The sequence below is a fragment of the Dreissena polymorpha genome, chromosome 12 (assembly GCF_020536995.1).
Source record: "Dreissena polymorpha isolate Duluth1 chromosome 12, UMN_Dpol_1.0, whole genome shotgun sequence".
In the NCBI taxonomy this organism is placed as follows: Eukaryota; Metazoa; Mollusca; class Bivalvia; order Myida; family Dreissenidae; genus Dreissena; species Dreissena polymorpha.
Window position 1 is genome coordinate 761,917 of NC_068366.1, and position 20,860 is coordinate 782,776.

The following is a 20,860-nucleotide window of genomic DNA, read 5'->3' on the forward strand; positions in this document are numbered from 1 at the left end:
CGGACAATAAATGTGGCCTCTAGAGTGTTAATAATGTTTTATTAAAGCAATATAAAGCAAAATTTGGAAAAATACCCCGCCCTGACGGCCATGTTTTAAAGCAAACTGAACCATTTTCATACTCATCCAAGATATAATTGGGACAAATTTTCTGACCAAGTTACGTGAAGATCGGAAAATAAATGTGGCCTCTAGAGTGTTAAAAAGATGTTACAATAGCCATATATAGCCATATTAGGAAAAATGCAATGTCCCTTGGCAGCCATGTTGTTTCAAGCAAACGTAACCATTTTCAGACTCATCCAAGATATCATTGAGACAAATCTTCTGACCAAATTTCATGAAGATTGGACAATAAATGTGGGCTATAGAGTATTAACAAGGTTTTACTAAAGCCATATATAGCCATATTAGGAAAAATGTCCCGCCTCTTGGTCACCATGTTTTTAAAGCAACCGAAACCATTTTCAAACTCATCCAAGATATCATTGGGACAAAATCTTCTGACCAAGTTTCATGAAGATCGCAAAATAAATGTGGCGTCTAAAGTGTAAACAAGATTTTACTAGAGCCATATAAGGAAAAATGCCCCGCCACATGGCGGCCATGTTTTTCAACCAATCGGCATCATTTTTTACTCCTCCAAGATATTATGGGGGTGAATCCTCTGACCAAGTTTTATCAAGATCGGACAATAAATGTGGTACCTAGAGTGTTAAGAAGATTTTAATATAGCCATATATAGCCATATAAGGAAAAATGCCCCGCCCCCTGGTGGCCATGTTTTTAAAGCAACCGAAACCATTTTCAAACTCATGCAAGATATCATTGGGACAAATCTTCTGACCAAGTTTCATGAAGGTCGGAAAATAAATTCGGCCTCTAGAGTGTAAACAAGGTTTTACTATTGCCATATTAGGAAAAATGCCCCGCCCCCTAGCGGACATGTTTTTCAACCAACCGAAACCATTTTCGAACTCGTCAAAGATATTATTGGAGTAAAGTTTCTGACCAAGTTTCATAAAGATCAGACAATAAATGTGGCCTCTAGAGTGTTAACAAGATTTTACTATACCCATATATTGCCATTTTAGGAAAAATGCCCCGCCCCTTGGCAGCCATGTTTTTCAAGCAAACGTAACCATTTTCGAACTTATTCAATATATCATTGAGACCAATTTCCTGACCAAATTTAATGAAGATTGGACAATAAATGTGGCCTCTAAATTGTAAACAAAGCAAATGTTGACGCCGCACAACGGACGACGCACGAAACAAAACGGACAAAAGGTGATCACAAAAGCTCACCATGAGTCTGTTGTGCTCAGGTGAGCTAAAACTACTTTTAAAGTTTTCACAGGATCCAGAAAAGTGTGACAGACTCACTCACTGACGGACACACAGAGCGCAAACCATAAGTCCCCTCCGGTGAAACCGGTAGGGGACAATAACCTACACAATACAGTACTTTTGTATGTGATTTTAATTTCCAATGAAATTAGTGGCAATATACTAATTATCAAACTCACAGCTTTTTACCAAGTATACATAATGATTTTTGAAGCACGTCATGCGTAAGTAATTTCCATCGTACAATGACATATAACTGTGTAAGTTGTCTCATAAGAAGCTAAGCTAGATTAATATGCTGGTTTTAGGGTATGTATGGACATTGTAATCATACTAGTGTAATACAAAGTTGTTTATTTACATGTATCCATTCCATATGTATACTTGTATCGACTGTACCTCAGACTTTTTTTTGTTTTTAACATCAATATGCATATGAATATTATATATATTATTGATCAAGGGCATTTCATTTATTGAAAGCACAATGATTCTTAAAGTATATGTTTATGTTAAAAAAGTTGTTTGAAATTGTATAATTGCATGCTTAAAATTTAGTTATACCTTCACAGGACTTTTTGTAGGAAGTTTCAGTGAAAGAGGTATTTCCACACTGTTCATTGATTTTTCTCATGCGTTTTTCTGCGTTCTCATCGAAGTCTTTTTTGCGTTTTTCTGCGTTCTCTTTAAAGTCTTGTTTGCTTGTGACTGTGAGTTCATAATACTCATGCGTAAGTTTTTCTGCTTTCTCATCAAAGTCTTTTTTGCGTATGACTGTGAGTTCATCATAATCCTGCGTGCGTTTGTCTGCGTTCTCATCAAAGTTGTTTTTGCATGTGACTGTGAGTTTATCATAATCCTGCGTGCATTTATCTACTTTCTCATCAAAGGCTAGCGTGCGTTTGTCTGCGTTCTCATCAAAGTCTTTTTTGCTTGTGACTGTGAGTTCATAATACTCCTGCGTAAGTTTTTCTGCGTTCTCATCAAAGTCTTTTTTGCGTATGACTGTGAGTTCATCATAATCCTGCGTGCGTTTGTCTGCGTTCTCATCAAAGTTGTTTTTGCATGTGACTGTGAGTTTATCATAATCCTGCGTGCATTTATCTACTTTCTCATCAAAGGCTAGCGTGCGTTTGTCTGCGTTCTCATCAAAGTCTTTTTTGCGTGTGACTGTGAGTTCATCATACTCCTGCGTAAGTTTTTCTGCGTTCTCATCAAAGTCTTTTTTGCGTGTTACTGTGAGTTCATCATATTCCTGCGTGCGTTTGTCTGCGTTCTCATCAAAGTCTTTTCTGAGTGAGACTGTAAGTTCATTATAATCTTTCGTGCGTTTGTCTGCGTTCTTATCAAAATCTTGTTTATGCAATTCTTCCTCTTTTTCGAGCTCTAGCTTACATGTATCTATATAGTCTTCAATTTCATCAATACACAATGCGGTGTTTTCTCTGAGCTCATTCAGTGATGTGTCGACAACATCTTTCAAGCGCTTCTTCAAAGTTGCATCAACAGCGTCCAGGAAACACATCATCTCTTCTGTAGTTAATAGTAAGGTATCTTTTTTCAACTGTAAAAGAAAATTGTAAAGCTTATATATATTCAATCTCAAGACAACTAGGAATAACAAGGTTCTTGTTGATTTTAACTCTTTACCACTAAGATACGTATTTAGACGCATTAATGGTCCCTTAGAATGTGACATTTAATTAAAGACCTTTCTTACTAGATTCAAGTTTAAAAGGCTTCATTTCCAACTCTTAGATACTGATGAGAAGCAAACAGAACAACACCTGAACAGACTGCGAGATACTCGCAGGCTGTTCTGGTTTTATGCTGGTTACAAGCCATTTTTATTTTGCTTCTTATGGGGGATAGGGTCAAATGAGCATTGTTGGTACAAATTTTACTTTCAATTTATAACATTAATCGAAATAACTTCATAGTTGTACCCGAAATAACACTGGCATTGCAAATAATATTAAAGAACTTAACATTGTGACATGGTTACTTTATCTTTAATATCACTAAAGTAATGTCCTTTGGTCATTTACAGTGTTTTTTCACCATTTTGGGAATGGGGCCGGGTCCCTTTGGATTGGGAAAATTCGCGGCGTTTTGACTACAATTAAAAAAACTAGTGTTGTTGTTGTTTTGCTAAAAAAAACTTTAAAATTTAGAACATAAGTGTTTTCAGAATGATATTTAATATATTTACTAAGGTTGAACTTATATGGATGGGAGATGAACAAAATATTGAGATCTAGAAAGATTTTTTTTTAAACCTTTCATTGGGAATGTTTAAGTCCCTTTTGGGAAAAATACATACTTTTTTCCATTGGGAATGGGGCCGATTACCGGACCCGATTTTTAATAAAAAAAACACTGATTTCATATATATTATATTTCATATCCATCAGTATGCAATGTAAATGTTATGTTTTGTAAACCTTCGTATGATAATGATTTAAGTCTGATTTTGATTCGTCTAGATATTGTCAAGAAAAACGTTATAGCCAAGTTTCATTAAGATTGAGTTATTAATATGGCCTCTAGAGCAGTATCAAGGTTCCTGTAAGATTTGACCAGGAGGCCTAGTTTGTGGATGTACATGTACTTGACCCACATTTGAACTCTGCCTAGACAATGTCTAAATTTTTTTTTACATAAATCCATCTATTTTTATGCCCCTAGTAGGATGGCATATAGCAGTTGAACTGTCCGTCAGTCAGTCAGTCAGTCTGTCCGTCGGTCCGTCCGAAAACTTTAATGGCCATAACCTTTTCAATATTGAACATAACAACTTGATATATGGCATGCATGTGCATCTCATGGAGCTGCACATTTTGAGTGGTGAAAGGTGAAGGTCAAGGTCATCCTTCAAGGTCAAATGTCAAATATATGGTGTCTGTCGGTCCGTCCAAAAACTTTAACATTGACCATAACTTTTTTAACATTGAAGTGAGCGACTTGATATTTGACATGCACGTGTATCTCATGGATCTGCACATTTTGAAAGGTGAAGGTCAAGGTCAACCTTCGAGGTCAAAGGTCAAGTATATGTCATCTGTCTGTCCGTCTGAAAACTTTAACATTCGCCATAATTTTTTAATGCTCCCGAGGGTGGCATATAGTCTATGAACTGTCTGTCATTCCGTCCGTCTGTCTGTTCGTCAGTCAGCCTGTCCGTCAGTCAGTCTGGGTGGCATATGGTCTATGAACTGTCTGTCATTCCGTCCGTCTGTCTGTTCGTCAGTCAGCCTGTCCGTCAGTCAGTCTGTCCGTCCGAAAACTAACATTGCTCATAACCTTTGCAATATTGAAGATAGCAACTTGATATTTGGCATACATGCGTATCTCATGGAGTTGCACATTTTGAGTGGTGAAAGGTCAAGGTCAGGTCAAAGATATGGCTTCAAAGCGGCGCAGTTGGGGGCATTGTGGTACTGACAAACACATCTCTTGTTAGTCATATTTTTGGCCTCTAGAGTGGTAACAAACGTTTTTGAAAGATTTACCTGGTGACCTACTTTTTGGACTAATTCGATTTTGAAGAAAAAAAACATCCTCTGTCCAAGTTTCATCAATCGATGTGAAGGTACTTAAAGATGCAAATGAAGTTGGGATTTTGTTGCTCAGTTATTTTTGAAAATATGTTGATTGTCTTCTTCAGTTAAATGTGTTAACAACTTAAAGACCTAGACATCCTGTCAATTAAAGTCCTTATCCAATAGCGACCGGAGCATATGCATTTTTGCATTTAACAATCGACATAAATTGTGTATGCCACTGGTGTTTTATCAGACAAGACGTTACATCGTCAAATCCAAGAAGATTTAAAGCGAAACACTGAATTCCCTTTTTTTACATCAGGCAATTTTAAGACTGCACGAAGATGTCTGCAATTGTTTGACTTTAAATGCATTTCATCAAGAATGCCATCATGTCAAACGTTATTTGGTTTGTGCAAGGCGTTATGATTTAGTACAAACCATTTACCATCCGATTTAAGGCATGTTTTACTAGACTTAATATTGAGAAACACTTTGCAAAACAGACACTGGGAAATACTTTGGATTTCTTTAAGTAACATACATGCCTCAAACTGGCTATTTTGAAACATATCAAAAGTCTTGTACCCTACGTGTTCAAATTACATCCATCACATTTTAAGACAAGAGGGCCAAGATGGCCCTCGTTCGCTCACCTGAGAGGAGCCGGTTCATTCAATCTTTACCAAATGTCAAACCTGACCTAAATAGTGTCCAGAAAAAATATCCTGGTCAAGTTTCATCTTTATTTCATCTGCGAGTCATGATCAATGTTCCTATGAAATTTCATGATTATAGTTAGGCGTAAGCATTCTTGAGTTATCATCCAGAAACCATTTTTCTAAGTAGAGTCACCGTGAACTTGACAGCCATTGTGTGAATACGTTTTTTGGCACTGTGACTTTGACCTTTGACCAATGACCTGATAACCAATAGGGGTCACCTGCGAGTCATGATCAATATACCTATGAAGTTTCCTGAACCTAGGCATAAGCGTTCTTGAGTTATCATCCGGAAACCATTTTACTATTTCAGGTCACCGTTACCTTGACCTTTGACCTAGTGACCTGAAAATCAATAGGGGTCATCTTCGAGTCATGATCAATGTACCTATGAAGTTTCATGATCCTAAGCATAAGCGTTCTTGAGTTTTTGTCTGGAACCCATAGTACTATTTCGGGTCACCGTGACCTTGACCTATGATCTAGTGACCTGAAAATCAATAGGGTTTGAGAGTCATGATCAATGTACCTATGAAGTTTCATGATCTTAGGCCTAAGCGTTCATGAGTAATCATCCAAACACCTTTTTACTATTTTGGGTCATCGTGACCTTGACCCTTGACCTAGTGACTTGAAAATCAATAGTGGTTATCTGCGAGTCAAATTCAATGTATCTATGAAGTTTCATGATCCTAGGCATAAGCGTTCTTGAGTTATCATCCGGAAACCATTTTACTGCTTAGGGTCAATGTAACCTTGACCTTTGACCTAGTGACCTGAAAATCAATAGGGGTCATCTGCAAGTCAGGATCAATGTATCTATGAAGTTTCATGATCCTAGGCATAAGCGTTCTTGAGTTATCATCTGGAAACCATTTTACTATTTCGGGTCATCGTGACCTTGACCTTTGACCTAGTGACCTGAAAATCAATAGGGGTCATCTGCGAGTCATGATAAATGTACCTATGAAGTTTCATGATCCTAGGCATAAGTGTTTTCGAGTTATCATCTGGAAACCATTTTACTATTTCGGGTCACTGTGACATTGACCTTTGACCTAGTGACCTGAAAATCTATAGGGGTCATCTGCCAGTCATGATCAATGTACCTATGAAGTTTTATGATCCTAGGCCTAAGCATTCTTGAGTTATCATCCGGAAACCATTTTACTATTTTGGGTCATCGTGACCTTGACCTTTGACCTAGTGACATAAAAATCAATAGGGGTCATCTGCGAGTCATGTTCAACGTATCTATGAAGTTTCATGATCCTAGGCAAAAGCGTTCTCCAGTTATCATCTGAAAACCATTTTACTATTTCTGATCATTGTGACATTGACCTTTGACCTAGTGACCTGAAAATCTATAGGGGTCATCTGCCAGTCAGGATCAATGTACCTATGAAGTTTCATGATCCTAGGCCTAAGCATATTTTAATTATCATCCGGAAACCATTTTACTATTTTGGGTCATCTTGACCTTTGACCTAGTGACCTGAAAATCAATAGGGGTTATCTGCGAGTCATGATCAATGTATCTATGAAGTTTCATGATCCTAGGCATAAGCGTTCTTGAGTTATCATCCGGAAACCATTTTACTGCATTGGGTCACTGTGATTTTCACCTTTGCCTAGTGACCTGAAAATCATTAGGGGTCATCTGCGAGTCATGATCAATGTATCTATGAAGTTTCATGATCCTAGGCATAAGCATTCTTGAGTTATCATCCGTAAACCATTTTACTATTTCGAGTCATCGTGACCTTGACCTTCGACCTAGTGTCCTGAAAATCAATAGGGGTCATCTGCGAGTCATGACCAATGTACCTATGAAGCATAAGCACTCTTGAGTTATCATCCGGAAACCATCTGGTGGACGGACGGACCGACATGAGCAAAACAATATACCCCCTCTTCTTCGAAAGGGGGGGGGGCGGCATAATGAGAAAACTGCCCCCCTCCCAGCAGCCATGTTATTCAACTGACCAGAACCATTTTTGAACTCAACTCTCGTATCAAGGAAACAAATGTTCTGAGCAAATTTCATGAAAATTGGGCCAAAAATGTGACTTCTACTGTGTTCACATGTTTTCACTATATACATACATGTATAAAGAAAAATGCCCCGCCCACTGGGGGCCATGTTTTTTCACTGATCCCGACCATTTTCAAACTGGTCAGATATATCAATAAAACCAATGTTTTGACCAAATTTCATGATGATTGGGCAAAAATTTCAAACTCGCCCGAGACATCAATTGAACCAATGTTTGGACCAACTTTCATGATGATTGGGCAAAAAATTGTGAATTCTAGAGTGTTTACAAGGTTTCACTATAGCCAAATAAGGAAAACTGCCCCGCCCACTGGCGGCCATGTTTTTCAACGGATTGTAACCACTTTTAAACTCAACCAAGATATCATTAAGACAAACATTTTGACAAAGTAAGATGAAGATTGGGCATGAAACGTGACTTCTACAGTGTTTACAAGGTTTTTCTTTTTTTGACCTAGTGACCTAGTTTTTTGACCAGACACAACCCAGTTTTGAACTTGGCCGAGATTTCATTGGGACAAAGCTTCTGACCAAGTTTCATGAAGATGGGACAAGAAATGTGGCCTCTAGAGTGTTTACAAGCAAATCTTTACGGTCGGACGAACGGACGGACATACGACGTACAAAGATTGGCCACAAAAGGTCACCTGAGAAATCAGGTGAGCTAAAAAGGAACCATTCAATATACGTAAAGATGTTTAGATGTCAGTTTACAGAATTTGAAAATAATTTTTTGTGGCCTATGTCTAATAATAAGACACCTTTAAGACGTACAGGCTTTTTTTATTAATGCCCTAATCCAATAGCCGCTAATCAACCGGAGCATATGCTTGTTTTTTCAACTCAAAATTGATTCAAGCCGAGAAATCAAGGAAATAAATAACATATTGTGAGCAAGTTTGATGTTCATATATAAAATATATGTAAATGATTATGCCCCCCCCCCTCAAGCTCGCTTTTCAAACCCGCCCTAACTACTCTGACAGTTTCACAAATTTGATTACTGAATGTGGCTACTAGCCTTTAAAGTTTAAATGAACAAAAGACCCTGTACGAATGACAAACAAAAAAGAAAACAAAAAGGCTTCCCATGAGCGAGATGGGCCTCACAAATCTGAACAATACGGGATGGTGCTTTATTGTAATCTGTTTCATATGAGTTGTAAAATGTTGATAAATTCCTAAACCATTATGTATTCTATTAGTTTTCTTATACACTATGCAAGGAAACTTGCAAATGAATACAACATAACATTATCATTCTAAATGTACCTTTTCTAATTTCTTAACAGCTTTTTGGGCATCGCTATCTCCAATTAGATAGCATGAATCATTCAGCAGGTTGGACAATGTTGTGAAGTAGTCTAGGAGCTCCACGTCTGTTACCTTATATACGGAAGAGTGACGCACAGCTTTCCCGATTTCACGAGCCTAGAAGACGAACACATAACCGACATGCGTTACATGATATGTTAATGTTGCAGTTACCCTATTGAAAAAACAATGCAAAACAAGAGGGCCATGATGGCCCTGGGTCGCTCACCTGAGTAGAAGTCATGTAAAGAAAGGGTTGTTATCTTTGTTTTGTGAAGAAAAAGGGTTTGTTGTTATGGCTGATATATAAATATATGCGTTATAAGGAGTTTTTGTGTGTGTTTATGCTTTTTACAATAGACATTTGCTCTCCATTGCAACAAATGTTTATTTTGAATAAAAATGATTTGAGGACAGTTATTAAATAATGAGCACAATCAGCAAAAGAAAATGGAAGTTCATTTTTTCACAATTTGAAGTGAAGCTTTGAGATAATTATATAAGCATCTCAGCATCTAAGGGTGTTATACGGGATGACTTTTTTTGCAAGAACAGCTTTAGATACAGAAAACAACTGTAGTTTTTCAAAAAATTGAGTGTTCATATAATAATTTTTTTCATAATTCAATTCAATATGTTGTTATCATATATCAAAGTATATTATACGGAAGTAAATGAGTATGAGAATACAGGCCTCTTTCAGTCTATTTGGGGAAAAAAGTACCTAGCAAAATTGGGATTTTTCGAGTCGCGAAATCTTTCAAATTGGGAAAAATTTTCATCGGCAAAAGCATTATTTGGGAAATATTTTTCTTATTTTTTCATATTAAATCTAATGTTTTCATACATAGGTATTGCTCTAAATTGCTAAGACAAGTATTACAAGAGCTTGTCACAGTAGTGCCAAATCCCCGCCGAAATGTGTTTGCTTGTATGACAACATTTATTATAGAGAGTAAAATAATATTTGTAAAAACAAATAAAGGGAGATACTTCATTATTATGCTCCGGACAAAAAATTACTTTGAAATTAAATAAAGGGATATGATTCAAACACTAAGGTAGATAGAGTTATGGCGCTTAGTCACTGCACTTCTCCTACTTGTCATCTGTTTAAGTTTCAAGTTTCAAGTAAATCCCTTCAGTAGATATAGAGTTATGCTCCGGACAAAAATTTACTTTAAAATTATATAAAAGGGGAGATAATTCAAAAACTAAGGTAGATAGAGTTATGGTTCTTGGTCAATGCACTTCTCCTAGTTGCCGTATGTTTTTATTTCAAGTTTCAAGTAAATCCCTTCAGTAGATTTAGAGTTATGCTAAGGACAAAAAATTACTTTAAAATTATATAAAAAGGGAGTTAATTCAAAAACGTAGGTAGATAGAGTTGTGGTTTGTGGTCACTGCACTTCTCCTAGTTGCCACCTGTTTATATTTCAAGCTTCAAGTAAATCTCTTTAGTATATTTAGAGTTATGCTCTGGACAAAAATTTACTTTAAAGTTATATAAAAGGGGAGATAATTCAAAAACTAAGGTAGATAGAGTTATGGTTCTTAGTCACTGCACTTTTCCTAGTTGCCATCTGTTTATATTCTAAGTTTAAAGTAAATCCATTGAATAAATTTTGAGTTATGCTCCGGACAGAGTTTCATCTGGACGTACAGACGGACAGACGACAGGACCAATTACTATATCCCCTCCGAAATTTTTTTCGGCTGGGATAAAAATGTTTTTTCCATGCAACAGTCATTGTCTACTGCTAGTGTAAGTATGTGTATGATAAAAAAAACAAACTTTGTTAATGTTATGCTTGAAGTTCAAATAAAATACATACCTTGATATGTCATTTAAGTGTTTTTATGAATATTCACATTCGAAGGACCTGCGTTCAACATATTATTATTCTTAATTAAAGTTGCTAAATGTCTGAAGGCAACCATTTTTTGAAACACAGTAACATTGAAAGTGAAACCAGTCCACATTTCTCTACCTCAGACCATCAATATCGAATCTCAACCAATTTACAGTAATATACACTTACACATGATTATCACTTGTTGTATACCAGGTACATTACCTGATAATTCTTAACAAGGGCTGTGCGTAAAGCATGCATGCCCCCCATATGGGCTCTCCGTTGAAGTGACAGCCATTGTCATGATTGTGTGAATATGTTTTTTGTCACTGTGACCCTGACATTTGACCTAGTGACCTGAAAATCAATAGGGGTCATCTGCCAGTCATGATCAATGTACCTGTACCTAAGAAGTTTCATGATCCTATAGCCATAAGAGTTCTTGAGTTATCATCCAGAAACCATTTTACTATTTCGGGTCACTGTGACCTTGACCTTTGACCTAGTGACCTGAAAATCAATAGACGTCATCTGCGAGTCATGATCAATCTACCTATCAAGTTTCATGATCCTAGGAATAAGCGTTCTTGAGTTATGAACCCGAAACCATTTTCCTATTTCGGGTCACCGTGACCTTGACCTTTGACCTAGTGACCTGAAAATCAATAGGGGTCATCTGCCAGCTATTATCAATCTACTTACGAAGTCCTAGGCATAATCTACCTAGGCATAAGCGTTCTTGAGTTTTTATCTGGAAACCATTTTACTATTTTGGGTCACTGTGACCTTGATCTTTGACCTAGTGACCTGAAAATCAATAGGGGTCATCTGAGAGTCATGATCAATGTACCTATCAAGTTTCATGATCCTAGGCATAAGCGTTCTTGAGTTATCATCCGGAAACCATTTTACTATTTCGGGTCACTGTGACCTTAACCTTTGACCGATTGACCTGAAAATCAATAGGGGTCATCTGCGAGTCATGATCAATCTGCCTATCAAGTTTCATGATCCTAGGCCTAAGCGTTCTTGAGTTATCATCCGGAAACCATTTTACTATTTCGGGTCACAGTGACCTTAACCTTTGACCTAGTGACCTTAAAATCAATAGGGGTCATCTGCGAGGCATAATCAATGTACCTATGAAGTTTCATGATCCTAGCCCCAAGCATTCTTGAGTTATCATCCGGAAACCACCAGGTGGATGGACCGACCGACAGACATACGACAGACCGACCGACATGTGCAAAGCAATATACCCCCTCTTCCTCGAAGGGGGGCATAATTATCCAGCACTTCAATATTTGAAAGCGACTTCTGACCGAAAATGACCAAAATGTGTCTTAAGAATTGCATAAACACAACCGACCACCATTGTCTGAAGTGTCAAGGTCGCCAAAATTGCATTATTGTACACTGGATACGATGGGGTCTTACGGGGTATTCCCATTGGCACGCTTAAACAGGCACAAGGTTGTTTAAAACACAGCACGTACCGGGAAGCACATTTTTCGGCTTCGGTCATTTCGGTCGGAAATTGGGATTTTTTTTGAGAATTGGGAAAGAAGAAACGGAGACGGGTGATGCTCCCCAAAGGTTTTTTGTCACAATATTGCACTATATATTCAAATAAAAGGACACGTCTTGAGGGGCATAACGTTGGACAAAATAACAGAAGGGATGGTTTAGCAACTTAAGAATTTCAAAGGGCCATAACTCTCTAAATAAATCATCTAACCAGAGCCCACAAAAACATGTGCATCTCCTCAAGGTAGTTAAGCTTCCCATAAAGCTTCATTGAATTCCAGTCAGTAGTTGGGGAGAAATAGCCTGGACAAGAATTGCACTATATGTACAGTTTAAGAAAATTTCAAAGGGCCATAACTCTGTGAAAAATCATCCGACCATAACCGGCTGATAATATGCACGTCTCCTGTTGGTAGTGAAGCTTCCCATAAAGTTTCATTGCATTCCCGTCATAAGATGCTGAGAAATAGCTCGGACAAGAATTGCACTATATGTACCATGGAAAATTTAAAAGGGCCATAACTCTGTGAAAAATCATCCGACCAGAACCGGCTGATAATATGCACATCTCCTTTTGGTAGTGAAGCTTCCCTTAAAGTTTCATTGAATTCCAGTCATTAGTTGCTGAGAAATAGCCCGGACAAGAATTGCACCATATGTACAGCTAATGGAAAATTTCAAAGGGCCATAACTCTGTGAAAATTCATTCGACCAGAACCTGCTGATAATATGCACATCTCCTCTTGGTAGTGAAGCTTCCCGTAAAGTTTAATTGAATTCCGGTCATTAGTTGCTGAGAAATTGCCCGGACAAAAATTGTTTACGGATGGACATACGGACGGACGGACAGACGAAGCGGTGACTATATGCTCCCCAAAAAATTGTTAGGGGGGAGCATACAAATGTGCATATTTGGCATTGGGAATGGGTCCGACTATCGGACCCGTGAGATAGGCAGAAAAAGGCCTGGAATATCTACTTGAAATTCGAAAACGATCTCCTTATAGAATCCAAATATCTGACACTTAAGGCCACGACTTTTTTTTTTATTGGTTTACAAAAATTATTTTGAAAATGGTCCATCGGGCGGTCGAAAAAAAAAAAAAAAAAAAAACATTGGAAAAATAAGTTAATACTAATAACATCAGAACAAAGACATCATATCTTTTATAACCTTAACACAGAGACGAAAAATCTAATTATGCAATGAAACACATCTATATCTTCAAATGAAATGAGTCACCTAAAAGCACCTTTTGTAACGTCAGGCAATTTTAAACACTCCATTAAATGACATGCGTTCTTCTCCCATTAAAACGAAAAACTGCGCTTCATTTCCGTAATTCGATGCGCACCATTACGCAATGCGATGCCCGTTGCATAAATCTTATATAAGATAAACTACTCATACACAAAGTATGTGTTTGCTCTTATTGGACTTATGACATCGTCCATGAAAAAAAATCGAGGTAAATCGATCCCCGCGTCGTCGCGGTAATGTTTGTTAAAGTTGTTGTTGTCATGAAAACTCGTTGATTTACAACGCAACACGTCTTTATTAAACTGACGCGAATTAATACAATCATATTTGTCAACTTGGCTTTTGCTTTATTTTGATAATTTAATCCAAAGTTTAATGTTAGCAAGTGTTTTTACTGGAATTGTTAACAAGGAGCCAGTTAAAGTCTTCCGAAAATGTGCAGTCTGTGTGAATTGACAGTTTGACGTCATCAAAGGAAAGCCGCTTGCTGTCTGAAGCAATAAAGCGACAAATTTCGCGCCGACAAAATTGGCTTCCTTTGTCTAGCAATCAACATGCCGAACCAATCGTGCGTTTGTTTCTCAATTGCAATCCTCCAATTTAATAATAGCACGTGCATAGCTCCGCCTTCGAATCTTTTGCAGAGAACGGAGGCGGAGTTGAACGGTTAATTGAGCTAGTATTTTTAATACGCAAGTTGAGTTCCGATTTGCCGAAATTACTCGGCCCTAAGCATTAAAACGAAAAATACATTTATCAATGATTTTCCGAGATATACCGATTTGTTCCGATTTCCAAACTTTCTGTACAGTTCCTATAAACTATGGTGGACGTGTTTACAAAATTCCTAAACACATATATCGTAAATAATGGCAGTGTTTTATTGGATTATTTATACTAATTATCAAGTTGCAAGGTAATACTTTTTTATCTACTATAATATCGGGTATGTTTAATATAATAAATATGTTAAACAATATAGTTGCGTCACAGACTCGGAAATAAATTTTGATGCGGTCGACATTTTACTGACGCTGATTTTCCTATTGTCTGTAATTAAATAAATTTTGAGAAGTGCCCATAAAAGGACTGGTACATACTGTGTCACATTGAAAAATATCCCGATCTCTGTAATATATGTGAACCAATCGTTGATTGTACTTACTTGATTTTATTCGCAACCGTACTCAATCCGGATCGTTTTTTTTTTCTCGTTTCGCTCGTTTTTCAGTGCGGTCGGGAATAAAATATATAAAAAAAAGACGATTTTCCGATTTTATTTTTTTTCCCATTTTCCAAAAATTAGGGTCGGCGGTTTTGTAAACCAAGAAATATACAAGAGTTCCGCGGTCGGAGATGACCGCATTGAAGCCGGATTTTTTATTTAAATGACAGGAAAGTACCTTTCGTGTTTTTGTCAATGCAATACTTAAATTACTGAAATATTGTTCAAAGGTCAAAATGAAATGTAAGTACTTTTCAAGGCATGAGCAAACCTTGTGTTATGTTTTGAATGCATGCATATACATGAACAACAATAACATTTAAGGTCACAAATATGAACTTGAATTGACAATTAGTTTGAAGACTCTAGGTACAAGCATACCAAAGTTATAACATGAAATAAGAACTTTAACATTTTTACATTCAAGGTCACAGTGACCTTGACCTTCAAATGAATGACCTTGAAATGTCCAGTGGTTACTTACTAGTTCTGGCCAACCTTCATGTCAAGTTTCAAGACTCTAGGTCCAAGCATACCAAAGTTATAACAACTTTAACATTTTTACATTCAAGGTCACAGTGACCTTGACCTTCAAATGAATGACCTTGAAATGTCCAGTGGTTACTTACTAGTTCTGGCCAACCTTCATGTCAAGTTTCAAGACTCTAGGTCCAAGCATACCAAAGTTATAACAACTTTAACATTTTTATATTGAAGGTCACAGTGACCTTCACCTTCAAATGAATGACCTTGAAATGACCAGTGGTCATCTGTTAATCCTGGCCAACCTTCATGTCAAGTTTGAAGACTCTAGGTCCAAGCATACCAAAGTTATACCATGAAATAAGAACTTTAACATTTTTACATTCAAGGTCACAGTGACCTTGACCTTCAAATGAATGACCTTGAAATGACCAGTGGTTACTAACTAGTTATGGCCAACCTTCATGTCAAGTTTCAAGACTCTAGGTCCAAGCATACCAAAGTTATAACAACTTTAACATTTTTTATATTGAAGGTCACAGTGACCTTGACCTTCAAATGAATGACCTTGAAATGACCAGTGGTCATCTGTTAATCCTGGCCAACCTTCATGTCAAGTTTGAAGACTCTAGGTCCAAGCATACCAAAGTTATACCATGAAATAAGAACTTTAACATTTTCGAGCACGCCGCCCGCCCCCCCCGCCCGCCCGCCCGACAACATCAATCTATAAGCCGAGATTTTTTCTTAAAAAATCCGGCTAAAAAGTCGTGGCCTAATATTTCTCATAGTTAAAATACAGAAGTAAATACACACAAAAAATTTCAAAATGTATGATATACAAACAACTGTCAGACTATTTGGAATTTAAATGCAAAAAAAAACAAGATGTGTTTGTGAAACACAATGTCCCCCTATATGATTTTTGACATTGTAGGATGACCTTGACCTTGTGAAGGATGACCTTGACCTTTCACCACTCAAAATGTGCAGCTCCATGAGATACACATGCATGCCAAATATCAAGTTGCTATCTTCAATATTGCAAAAGTATTCATAAAATAAGCGATTTGGGCCACATATATTTGACCTCTGACCTTGAAGGATTACCTTGACCTTTCACCACTCAAAATGAGCAGCTCCATGAGATGCACATGCATGCCAAATATCAAGTTGCTATCTTCAATATTGCAAAAGCATTCATAAAATGAGCGATTTTGGCCACATATAATTGACCTCTGACCTTGAAGGATGACCTTGACCTTGACCTTTCACCACTCAAAATGTGCAGCTGCATGAGATACACATGCATGCCAAATATCAAGTTGCTATCTTCAATATTGCAAAAGTATTCATAAAATGAGCAATTTTGGCCACATATATTTGACCTCTGACCTTGAAGGATGACCTTGACCTTTCACCACTCAAAATGTGCAGCTTCATGAGATACACATGCATGCCAAATATGAAGTTGCTATCTTCAATATAGCAAAAGTTATTGCAAAATGTTAAAGTTGGCGCAAACAGACAGACCTGAACAGACCAACAGACAGGGCAAAAACAATATGTCCCCCACTACTATAGTGGGGGACATAAAAAACCACAGCATAAATAAATCAATTTTGAAAAAGAAACAACAACCAAAACAACAACTGTGAAACCATTATTAATCGTCAGGCATTAATGTTCGTGTATTACGTCAGCAGACCGATTGACGAATTCAAGATCCTAACGAACAATTATGTCCCATATTTAAACAAATTAAGAATGAATTACCAAAGGCATGAGGCACTAAAATCCAACGTAATCCACGCATACATACTCCGTCTGTTTCGTAATCAAGATAAATCCGGTTTTGACACAAAAGGGTGTAGATTACACAGGTGTACTTAACTGACACGTGACATTGCACTTAAACGCGAATGCAGAACAGCTGTAAAGACTGCGTTGACTTCTTTTAGGTAGAATAGCAATGATTAGCGCTTATTGTTAACAACTTTATTACCCGTTGTGTATATTGTGTTTTTCAGTGTTGTTGCAGATAATACAGCCTCCACGCAGCGGATCCGGATCAAAGACAATAAACGAAATTAAAAGATGATGATGTGTGATCAACACCTGACTTGTATACATTCTCCTAATTGATTACAAATTAATACAGAACATATCTATTTTTGTTTGGTTGTTTGCTACAAAAAAAGGTGTAAAAATAGCTTGTGCATCGTTTATGGGCTATCAATGTGTTTAATCATTGACAGCTTTGACAAGTTTTATGATACATGTTTCAAATCATTGTTACTAGTAGCAATTGAAAACGTAACAGGTAAAGAGAAATTAGCAATCATGACGATTAGTTCCACCAAACGTACATGTAGGGTAATTGTTTACAGAATTATTTTTTCTTTGCGCGATTTTCAGGAAATCCCCTGAAAGCACGTTTTTCGAATGACTGATTATGACGCAATCAAACATTGTTAGTATCCTATTGCATTCAATCTAATTTAAACGCATTCGTCCATTGTTTGTTACAATTAAATCTGAACTGTGCCATATGAAACCACTGCCCCATAATGCACTGTTAATTTGACACTTCAGAAACTTATTGTACTTAAAGTGATAAAATATTTACGATGTAAAACTCTTGAAACTTTATTGAAAACTGACCAAATAGTTTGCTAACAATAATTTCAACCAATAATCTTCGCACCTTCTCTTATTTGCGCCGATAAAGGTAAGATTGTCATTACCGGGGTAGATTGGTCATGATAATAAATGAATGAGACCAATTTGCAATTGGCTTCACTGTTTTAATTTTAAAACACTCGTTAACGGTTAATCAGTCCCATTAATCTGCTAATCATTATAATAATACACATATGGGGACCAATTACTGATCATCTGATAACAAAAGACTAGTATATTGACATGTGACAAACAGGCCCCACCTCCTGCAAATGACTCTCAAGTGTCCTCCCTCTTTCCTTACTACGATTTATCGCAACCGCGAAATATTTCGGACAAACAAATCGGACATTGACTGAAGCATTTTTTATTTTTTCTTTCAAAGTCAGGAATTGGCAATTCAAGTGATAGCGAAAACGTCATTTTTATAAAAATGACGACATTTCGTGCTGGGCAAAATAAATTGTTTCACAGTATTTAACCAAACAGTTGTTGTGCTTCTTAAAAATGTGATTAATTGTTGTTGTTTTCTTATAACACAATCGTTCACATGTTGGACAAAGTTTTTTTAAACTACCAAAATATTCAGACTCACCTTGCAATGATAATTCAAATTGAAACAACAATAAAACCTGTTCAAATCACAAATCTTTGATAATAACACACAAACTACAGAATGACTGCAAAGTTGCAAACTGCAGTCAGTGGTGTCCATCTTATATATCAAGAAAAGGGTTTTTGATGTGCAAACCCAGTTAATTGGGGCCAGTTTCCTAGAAAATGCAAGCCTGTAACACATAGCTATTCAATGAAGCATCAATCAACACTATTTACTGCAAAGATCAAAGCACATGTATAACTGAGTTTTATATATATTGTCAAAAGTGAATAAAAGGTCAGATAAGATTCATTTGTAACAATTTTGTTGTTTTATTGGTTTTACCACTATGCTGAATTTCTGCAAAATAAATATAACAATCTGAAGTAATGGCCATAATTAATTAGAGTAATGCGATAATTGTTCTTAGATATTTGGGTTGGTAATGTTCATAAGAAGAAAATGTTCTGACCAAGTTTCAGGAAGATTTGACTATAAATGTGATTCCTAGAGTGTTTACAAGGTTTTATTATAGCCATATTAGGAAAACTGCCTTGCTCCCTGGCGCCCATATTTTTTAACGGTCCGGAACCATTTCAAACTCAACTGAGCTATTATTGAGACAAATGTTTTGACCAAGTTTCATGAAGATTGGACTATAAATGTGACTTCTAGAGTGTTAACAAGGTTTTACTTAAGCCATATTAGGAAAACTGCCCCGCCCACTGGCGGCAATGTTTTTCAGTGGACCGGAACCATTTTCAAACTCAGCCTAGCTATCATAATTTAAAAAGTGAGAAATCTTACTCTAAAAATACATTATTTAAGAAAGCAGAGTGGTTCGATAACGACTGCCGTCTAGCAAAATCTGCATATTTCAAAGCTCTTATGGAATACAATAAAAGCAGATCAGATATCGATAGAGCGCTTATGATAAATAACAAATCATTGTACAAACGTACTGTTAAATCGAAACGTCAGCAACATAAAAGCAAAAAATTAAAAGAAATCGTTAGTCTTAGACACTCAAAGCCTAGAGATTTTTGGAAGCTTTTTAGTAAAAATAAAACTAGCATAAGTGATTCTTTGTCCATTGATGATTTTTATAATTATTTTTACTCTCTCCAGAACGATTTAAAACACGTAGATCATATCCAAGCAGAACAATTTTGCATTTCTTATAATTTTAATATTAATAACGGCAGATTTGAAGAATTAGATGGTCCAATTACCACTGATGAAATCGATAAGGCAGTTAATCGGCTTAAACGTAATAAATCGTGTGGCTGTGACTATTTGTTAAACGAATATTTCATCGAAAGTTTAGATATATTATCACCACATCTATTAAAGATATTTAATGCTATACTGAATTCAGGTCATTTTCCTCCAGAATGGTCAAAGGGGTTCATTGTGCCTGTTTTTAAAAAGAATGACCATGACGATGTACGTAATTATAGGGGGATTACTCTGGTAAGCTGCATGTCCAAACTTTTTACGAGCATTCTAAACAGTCGTTTAAATAACTGGATTGAAAATAATAACATTTTAAGTGACGCTCAATTCGGCTTCCGGAAGGGCCGCTCGACTACTGACGCTATTTTTGTGCTTAATGCTATTATTCAAAATGTCGTGAATTCTAACGGACGTTTGTACTGTTGTTTTATCGATATGAAACGTGCATTTGATTCGGTCTATTTAAATGGACTATGGTATAAGCTTTACAACGCAGGTATTAACGGTAAATTACTAACGCTCATCAAAGACATGTATCATCAAGTTAAATGCTGTGTAAAAAAGTGTAATTCATACTCGGATTTCTTTAATTGTGCGATTGGACTCAAACAGGGAGAGGTACTCTCGCCGGTGCTGTTTTCTCTATTCTTAGATGACCTTGAACTATTTTCAGAAAAAGACGTCAATTCTGGACTTTCATATGATGACTTGATATTTATACTTATGCTTTTTGCTGATGATATGGTAATATTCGGCAAGTCTGTAACTGACCACCAACAAAGTATTAACAACCTTAGCGAATATTGCGATTTTTGGGGTCTAGAAGTTAATATTAGCAAAACTAAGGTAATGGTATTTAGAAAAAGAGGACCGACTTTTAACAATGAAAAATGGTCATTTAAATGTGAAAAGTTAGTTATAGTTGATGACTTCAATTACTTAGGAACAGTTTTTAATTACACGGGTTCGTTTTTACTAAACGCTGAATCTCTTTCTGGGAAAGGA

At 36.6% G+C, this 20,860-nt stretch overlaps 1 protein-coding gene across 3 annotated transcripts in view; it reads right to left on the minus strand.

Annotated features, from left to right (window-relative positions):
- The window catches only part of LOC127852756 (uncharacterized), a 224,627-nt gene that overhangs the window by 146,615 nt on the left and 57,152 nt on the right, over window positions 1-20,860 (minus strand). For all 3 annotated transcript variants that reach the window (XM_052386717.1, XM_052386719.1, XM_052386718.1), the window contains exons 3-4: window positions 8,946-9,104; window positions 1,915-2,914 (exon numbers count right to left, since the gene is read on the minus strand). In XM_052386717.1, coding sequence (XP_052242677.1) covers window positions 1,915-2,914; window positions 8,946-9,104 — 1,159 coding nt within the window. The remainder of the gene's footprint in view (window positions 1-1,914; window positions 2,915-8,945; window positions 9,105-20,860) is intronic.